The following is a 9,165-nucleotide window of genomic DNA, read 5'->3' as shown; positions in this document are numbered from 1 at the left end:
TCGCCAACACCGAGTTACTTTAACTAGATACATTAACTTTGAATGTAACATATTTAGAACACATTTATTATCAGCGAGCTTTCATTAATCGCAGAAAAAATTTGTTTATACAAAATTCCGCTTGTTTCTCGAAATCGCAAATTTTTTTAATGATATGAACGCACCATAAAAATCAATATTAGCATAGCCTATTTGTTCTTATGGCCGTTTCATTAATTTTATTATATTGCTAATGCAGATGCTATCCAAATGACAGACATTTTCTTTAACTTTAAGATAAGTTAGCTATTGCCAGTCTAATCGGGTTGCTTGTTTATTATAAGTTAATAGCGATTAATCAACACTTTTAAATTGAAATGCAACACAAATTTCGAAGCTAGTGTAAAAACATCAATCTTCGTTTAGCGTGTAAACCGTTGCAAAATTCGCAATAAAATCATTTAAGGACAAATACAGTAAAATTAGACTGTTTAAAAAAATAAAGCATTCTGCGTCAACATGGTAACTTCAAACGTGTGGAATATTACATTTGAGTGGTAAACACAGTAATTGTATCAAACTATTTGTCATTCGCAGCGTTTAATTGAATTCTAATTCCTGGAATAAATTGCAGCATCTTGTGAACAATTTATAAAATGCAAAAGTGAATTAATGAATTAAATTTGTACATGTGTTGAACTCCAACTCACAAAATGTTCTAAATTGTAGGTAGCTCTCTAAAACGTCCTCAAATTTTGAATGGGAAAAATGTAATTTTTTGCCTTGATTGCAAAAAATTACAATCAAGGCGTTTTCATTGCTATTTAGACAACGTCTCACTCATTTCTCCATATGCTCCCTAGTCAGTCAACGCAAATGACGCTGACACAATACAACCTCCTTTCATCCACGCGCACTGCGTACTGAGTCGACAGGAGCTAGGAATGGCAAATTCGAAGCCTCTGATTGGTCAGTTAGTTGGATGGTTTCGATAATACCTTTTCAGATGAGTCTTGCGTAAGACAGTTTTGTTAATGCCAAATTTTGACTGACTTAGGCAATACGTAACTTTTTGAACGTAAGTTCGAAAAGTTACGTGTACTTAGCGAAGTTTCGTTAATCTCTGCCCTGGGCGAAACAGTGCCGGTTTCATCAATTTAAGGGCGATCCATCCTGTTCCTGAATCTTTGTAAAATATAACTGATGAACTACGATTTCTGCAACTTCGTAATTTCATCTTTACCTTCAAATAAACTTTTATTTATGAATCTATGCCGTTTTTATGGCCGTATATCTCGACCGGCAGATCAAACTACCGTTCAGCTCGGACGAGGAGTTCGTCAGCCAGAAGGACTACAAATTGACGTGGATTGCCGGCATGATCTATACTCCTTACCTCGAGGTATGAACAAGGCCACCTCGAGGTACCACCGAAGCTGTGTTATGTTCTCGATCATAATATTTTTTCTCTTAAAATGTTGTGGTGTGGTTCTTCCACCACCTTGAAGAAGCATCACCATGGGTGGTGTCCCTAAATGAACTCAGGACATTTCTATCTTTGTTTTAATCGAACAAAGGTCTGATTGTTGACCTGGTCAGCCCGGTGGTTTTCACGATGCTCTAAAATTCTTAAACAATAATCCTTTTAATAATTTTCATTCTCATCCATCTGATATTTAACAGGCCGGTAATCTTGAACGTGATATTTAGCACTTGCTAGAGATTTTATTTATTTTTATACTTTTCTACATTTCTATATGATAAGTATATGTAATGAAATGACAAAATTACCTATAAGACGTTAAGATCTGGTGCCCACAACTGATATGAAAGCGCACTTGAAGTTTACACACTATTCCTATTAAATTAAATCTTCATACGGAAGGACGAGGTTACACTCTAATAAGAACAACTCGTGCAGGGGCTTGCAAAGGCCGAACCGAATCACGTCTTGGGCAAGCTGTGGGGTCTAAGAGACGGTAGCCCGGCACCGACGGCAGACCTTGTTGACAAGGTCCTCAAACAGCGAGTTGCGGGTGAGTTGATGTGAATATAGAATTACGGAGCACATAATGTGTATAGTATACACTGGGTGTGGCTAAACTTGGTGAAAATTTTTTTTTATAAGGTCGTCAGGAAGAGAATTGCAAGAGAGTTCATATCGTGGACATTGAGTTACAGGACACTTGCCATGTACACACTGGAAGTGAGCAATCTTTGTCTAAATTTTTGCTTGACATGGTCCTTATGGATAAAGTTGCGGGTGACTTGGGTTTGATCTATGGGCTCAAATTTTAGCTTTTTATCCATGGAGACCCACCTTTTTATCCATATTTTTTATCCCACTTTTTATTTTTTTATAAACGGAGTACCCATTTTTATATTTTTTATCCATACAGAACCCATATTTTAGCTTTTTATTCCTTTTAATGTTTTTTATTTTAGTTTTAGTTTTTTATCACGCTTCACTTGGCATTTGCCACTGCCCTATAGCGCTGTGGGCAGACTTGGCCCATATTCAATGCGATAGAGGACCAAAATATTATCCTTCAAATTTTATGGTGAAAACTTAGTCAGTTAATAAAAAACTTGTACATACACTCTACTTCTGTATGCTCAAATTCTTTTAATTTAAAAATAGACCGAAGTTCTCAATATTCAATCGAACTGTCTATGTACAGTTTCCTCGGCTATGTTAATATGCTATGTTATAAACATAGCATAATAATAATAATAACAATAATATGCTATGTAATAAGCTATGTTATATTAGTTAATATTATGTGTTGTCTAAAGATAATATGCAATTGGATTGCGGTCCGAGATGTCGATATGACAAAAATTAAGATGCTGAAACATTGAGTAAAAAATGAATGGTCATTACCCTCGTCAAGATATCTGCTCGTCAACAGTTAGATGTCATGAACTCCAGCAGATTTTGCCATTTTTGTCACAGAAATTTTCTGAATGTTTTAGAAATGGTTGTATAAGTGTGCGTTAACTGACTAACGGGAGAAACTTTATTATAATTGATAATTTTTAACAAATTTAATGCAACTTTTTCTATTTAAGCGGTTGTCCCTTCGCTGTGGTCCGAAAGCTTCATGGCTGATGACTTCTCAAAGGTGAACAAAAACTTCTTCAACAGATAATATGAATTTCATCACCTAATATTGCTCAGAGAAAATCAGAATTTTGATGAAATGTTTGAAAATTCTTCCTTCAAAAAACTTGCACGGAACTTCTCAAAATTTCAGCACCAATAACCTAACCTTAGTAGAAAGATATCAAGCAATTAAAAAAGGGTTTTATACACACGTAACCCTAACTCTAACGCTAACCTAACGAGGTTGACGTTTTTTAGAATGTTCGGTAGTGTAGTTCATTTATTTTCGTGTCCGGTTTTTAGGTACAAACTAACTAATTGTAAGAGGGTGGATAGCTAGAGGTCAGCATAGCATAAGTCCACAGTGCGATTCATATACCTTCCCGAGCGTAACGCAGCCGGGCATCTTCACGGCTTTCGACACATAGCGCCCACCACAACAGCGCAGTTCAGTCATAGGCCGGAGCACATACAGGCCGGAGCACAACTGGCCGGAGCGCAACAGGCCCTACCGCAACAGGCTACTCTTAACGTAGCCTAACCTAACCTGCGCCTGTTGCGGTAAGGCCTGTTGCGCTCCGGCGCTGAGAAGCAGTGGCTGTGTTGTGCAATGCGGATTTACTGTTTGCCGGAGTTACCCACAGCTCATTGATCTGAGGCTATGTGTAGATATTGCATGCTGATGACTGGCGTTGGGCCCATGGCCTGTTTACGAGTCAATTTTGTTACCTACGGCTGTGCTCCCATTGTAAGGTACATAACCGGACTCGATTTTGTCCGGATTTCTAACCCATGTCCGGTAATGTTACCAATCCTCTCCGGCTATTGCTCGAAACTCGTTTATATATATGTATATAATATATATATATATAGTTATATATGTATATAACTAATAAATAATGTAGTAATTCTTTTAATATTCGTTTACAGTACGGCGACTGTCACCTGGTTTCGGTCAAATCAAACTTGGTGTATTCGTACATGACCTTTGGATATCCTAAAAACTCGCCTCTCAAGAATGCCATGGACCTCATGTAAATACAGATAATAATGACCAACGATCCTTTAATTTCTATTTAGTAGAGTTTTTTCTTCGTATTGTACAATTACACCAAATTAAACAGAAATATGTTATGCAATGACTCTAATCTGAAATGGTAATTTGAAATGGAACCGCTTTGATATTTCGCTGATATTTGTTTCCTTCATTTCCTGATGTGAATCGTGTGCTCCGAAATATTTCAAAGTGTTTAGGCCCAAGAAAAATAATAAAATAAATGGAAATAAATAAGTTGTCACTGAGCATTTTTACTTATGGCAGGTCTTTGCGTGTGGTCGAGACTGGCCTGCCAGATTATCTCCTGAAGAAGAAAACCTGGAATTCGACCTGGTGCACGAAGACTGACAACAACCTCAGCGAATCGCGAGCTCTGACAGTTACGGACTTCCTTGGGATCTTTTTCGTCTATGGCATCGGTGAGTCACGATACAAATTTAACTAAAAAATTTATAACTTAAAGTAACTTATCTAAAACTAACTTCAAGTAACTACATAATACATAACCGCGCTCGCTGACAGTTAGGACATTTTAGGACTATCAGCTATGGCATCGATGAGTCATGTCAGCAAATTCAGTTCGTTTGTGAGCATTCAGCATGGAACTTCCACATTCTCTTGTATTCCAGAGTAATTAACATTCATTGAAATTTATTTTTTTGCGTACGGGAATACAATAAATTCTTTGTTCAAGTATAGTAGTATCATCTTCAGAAAGGCTGCCTGCAACGGCCGTCCTCGTCTTTTGTTAGCGCGTCAGAAATTCGAACGCGTGGCGTGAGTTCTCATGCCGGAGGGCATATTTGATATTAGCGCTGCGTACCAGAATTATCGCGAATTACAGAATACTAATATTTGTTATTACCAGATGCTAAAAATATTGCCATCATTGTTAGATAATGTAGATATTAAGACTGGCCATGATGAACTGGCTTACAATGTTGATTAAATTAACTTTTATTCAGTCTATTTGACGTAGACTATCGGCCGTGGTTCACAGGTGAATAATTGTACATAATTGAGGCATTAAAAGATATAAACATACTGGATCATTCTATAAAATACTCTTGAATTACTACAAAACTTTAGTTACTTTTTTTCCGGGGACTTGAATGTCATTGCTCCTTAAAATAGATGATTAGTATCTACACAAAAGAAAATAATATTATTCAATTTTTGTATGGCATAAGTAAAACTTTTATTCCAAATCAGTGAATACTTGGTTAAATTAAATTAAATTAGAAACCTAATCATCATCTTGAAGCATTATTAACGTTAACCGGAGAGCATATTCAAAAATGACTCACAATAAAAACAATATAATAATAGCGGTACCAGCGTTTATTAGGCCGTAGGCCTGTTGCCGATTCTTGACATCGCAGAACATCCACAGATTGTTGCGGTCTCGAATTCTCAACTCACTGATTCAAATTCTGCTGTGCTTAACCGCCCGGCATCCTTGCCGATTCTGACCAGAAACTGGCGCACAAAGCTGGGATCGAACCCGCGCATCTCTGCGCCAATCTTGGTACTCTGAACTGTAACCACTGGGCCAATAACCAATAAAATAAAACAATTTTAAGATTAAAAATTAGACTGCCCTGCGACTTGTGATTTGCATCAAGCAGGCATCGCTGTCGCTTCTGTGGTCTTTGCTGTGGAGGTGATGACGAAGCGCAGCGCCGGACGGCAGCAGTGAGGCGGCAACCCTACGGATGACGAACTAACTAACGGACTTTCTGGATACTCATACACATAACACCATGAAGCCATTGTGTACACAATAATCACGATAGAAAAATTATTCATTGGCCACATCTTTCCTTATTGAGACTTTTCCTCAAAGTCCCGATAAATAAATCTACTCACTCGTGCTCAATACTTTGCCTATTGTTTTGCGCAATTCGTAACCAAAATTTTACAGCGCAAACCAATGTTCACGCGCTTGAATACAACATAAATGTAATTGATGAAAACGAAAATATCGTTGATTTCTGTTCCACGAATAAAGACCATGAATCATTTTCTTAAGATTCGATCATCGAAATAACCGCAACGGTAATTCGTTCCAACGGTTATCTTTTTCTACTGTTGTTGGCTGTTACTCAACTAAGTCGAGTCCGAGTGAGCGTAAAAATCACTATTGTTTAACGGCTAGTTCATTTATTACAAGATTCACCACCACCGCAATAAATTTGCCGAAGCTACTTTCGTTTATATATCATTCCATGGGCAGAATTTATTAGTTCATTCATGCTACGCCCGTAAAGCAACAGGGTAATTATAATTACAACCTTAGCTGATGATACCTACAACTTAGAAAGATATTACAATGAAACATATCCGAATTCATGTCTGAGACGAGTCGATGTTATGCGTCATAAAATTGTGCATAAAATGTCATTGATAGAATTGTGCACCGGGCAACATAGAAATATAATTAAACTAAACTATGATTAATTGTTTCCAACAAATATGATGGTTGTTACTAAAATATTCCATTCTGTTTGAGGTATGGTTTTCACGCTCTTTTTTTGTTACTGTGAATTAATTCACTTGACCCAATTAAAATGTTGCAAAATTAAAAGCCCTATGCCGTAAGCATACGAAGGAAATGCTTTACGGCTGCTGATATAAAGCTTGCAGTGGACACGGGAAAAGGTACAAAACGGGAAAAATAACTTTTGTTAAGTAAAAATGGATACGATTATATCATTAATAGGGGGAAAACACCAACAAATCAGAAATACGTCATTTATTCGACATCTAAATCATTTACAAATGATGAAGAAACTTTTGTAATACTGTTAGTAATGAGTTAGTACGCTCTGCATGCTTCAAGTGTTTTAAAATTAAATTTTATTTCAAGTGTGCCGTATTACCCCGTTCCCATAGAGGGTGATTCGGGGCGCTTTTTTGGCTTCTGGTACCTCACGAATAGGAATAGCAAAGGAATTTTTCCGAAGATGCCATACGATGGCCCGCACAAAGACCTTTAAATGAGCCCAAACTTATAAAACGTTTATGAGAAACGAAATAAAACGTGCTGGTGAATGAGATAAAAATGCGCATGTCTAATTTTCTTTTACTTTTTATAAATTGAGACAAGCAGCACTGCTTTGCTGATAACTTTTTCAGATTCTCCCATGAAATGGTAATTTTTACCCAAGATTTCCAGAAAATTCTGCCCAATATAGGCAAGTGCATCAACAGCAGGCGTGGAATATATAGCAATATAAAACATCAAAATGGTGAACTGGCAGATTTTGTCTTGACCTGCTGTAGGCATTTAGTGTTTCTCTTGTTGCATAACTGACAGCTTGATTTGGTAAACTTTTATCAGGAAATGAACAAAGAAATCTCCATTTATAACCACGCAAATGACGCAATATTGTTTTTTGAAGATGGAAAAATAGGCTTGTTTAAAAATGAAACCCCAGTTGTTAGAAGCCAAATAATTAATTGATTTTAAGTTTCCGGGTCAAACAATATTCTTCAGCCACGTTGGTTGATCAAAATGCAGGTTTGAGGATGTAATTTCAATTTATTAATGATTTTTTGAATGAAACCACATCCATTTTCAAGTTATGGGAAGCATTAAATACAGAAATTTTGGTGGAAATAAGTACATAATACACGTATATATTATACAACAAGAAAATTTGGAATTGTGATAATAACTCTAAATCAATCTCAAACTCAAAGCTTAGAAGAAACGGTAGTTATAAGATGGATACCAGGAGTCCAATCCGCATACCGCGGAGATGAGGGCTTCAATTATTATCACACGGATGATGTCAGGCCACTGATGATGTCAGATGATGATGCTGGTGGGTTCTTGCAGGTAGCCTATTGAATTCAACACAGATTTTGAGATAATGTTGCTCTATTGTAATGCTGTGAGACATGTCCGGTTGCAAGCTTGTGTCAGGACTCAGGTGACAGTATAAATAACTGCTTAGTGCTTAATCTTGTAGTAGTTATTCCAATTACTGCAATTAAGTCCACGCAGTAACAAAGTCTACAATATTTTTTGAAGCAAGATTCATAGATTACTCCAGACAAAATTATACCCCATTATTTTTTAATTTGAAGTCAACCCCAATTCGAGAATTCATTGTCTCTAATGATTGAACTTGGTTTTTTGAAAGGTAAACAAGCTGAGAAGATAACCTAGCCAATATTCTAGAACCCAGATTGAATTTGTAGCCCTCTGTAACTCTGCCCAATTTAAGAAAAAAAAATAGGAAACATCCATCAAAAAATGCATTATTACATTATCCAGAAACAGTTTTTGTGAAAACTCCAGATTTATTAGTAGGAAGTTAGGAACCATTAAAGAAGTGCACCAGTGCAACTGACTTGCATATACTAGGTCCCATTTTAGCGGGCGGGCCATTTAGTTTACTTCGTCCAAATCCATTACTACGGTCAAATGTAAATATAATTAATAGGACTATAAAATATTTAAAAGCTGATCTCTAACATGATTTATATTTGAGAGATCATTAAAAATATAAATATTCATATACTTATATTTTTTATATATTACATTTACTTTTATTTTATTCTATTTGACGTATACCATCAGTCAGGGTTCACAGATGACGTACATAATTAATAAATTCCCTTTCTCGCTTCGAGCCACCGACATGTGGATCAACCTCCCTGATCGATATTGATGCTCCAAGTATGAACGCGTTCAAGAACAAGGCCATGGGCCATGCAAGAGCATATGTTTAGTCTTGAAATGCCTCCCTCGTATCCTACGGAACAATTGAAATCTAGAAGCGATTTGATCGAAAGATTTGATCAAAAGGCCAGTCTAGTCAAGAAAAGTACAAGAATAGGCGACAGGCCTATCATCAATGCCAAAGATACTATACTATACTATAATACAAAAAAATAATATAGCGATTTTAACGTTTGTAAAGCCTGTCGCCGATTCTTGACATCGCAGAACATCCACAGCTTGTTGCGGGCTTGAACCCGCAACTCACTGCTTCAAATTTTCTTTGCTTAA

General features: G+C 36.6%; 1 protein-coding gene across 1 annotated transcript; it reads left to right on the top strand.

The window, feature by feature from the left end:
- Nucleotides 1–4,066: 4,066 nt before the first annotated feature.
- Nucleotides 4,067–6,100, top strand: LOC125178330. Its single transcript, XM_047881827.1, has 3 exons — nt 4,067–4,119; nt 4,407–4,561; nt 5,771–6,100. The coding sequence occupies exons 1-3, from the start codon at nt 4,067–4,069 to the stop codon at nt 5,839–5,841; spliced, it is 279 nt and encodes a 92-aa protein (XP_047737783.1). The 3' UTR covers nt 5,842–6,100.
- The last annotated feature ends 3,065 nt before the right edge of the window (nt 6,101–9,165 follow it).

The sequence above is a fragment of the Hyalella azteca genome, unplaced genomic scaffold, assembly GCF_000764305.2.
Source record: "Hyalella azteca isolate HAZT.00-mixed unplaced genomic scaffold, Hazt_2.0.2 contig8909, whole genome shotgun sequence".
Lineage (NCBI taxonomy): Eukaryota > Metazoa > Arthropoda > Malacostraca > Amphipoda > Hyalellidae > Hyalella > Hyalella azteca.
Note: the sequence above shows the minus strand (reverse complement) of the source record. Positions and strands in the feature narration are given on the sequence as shown.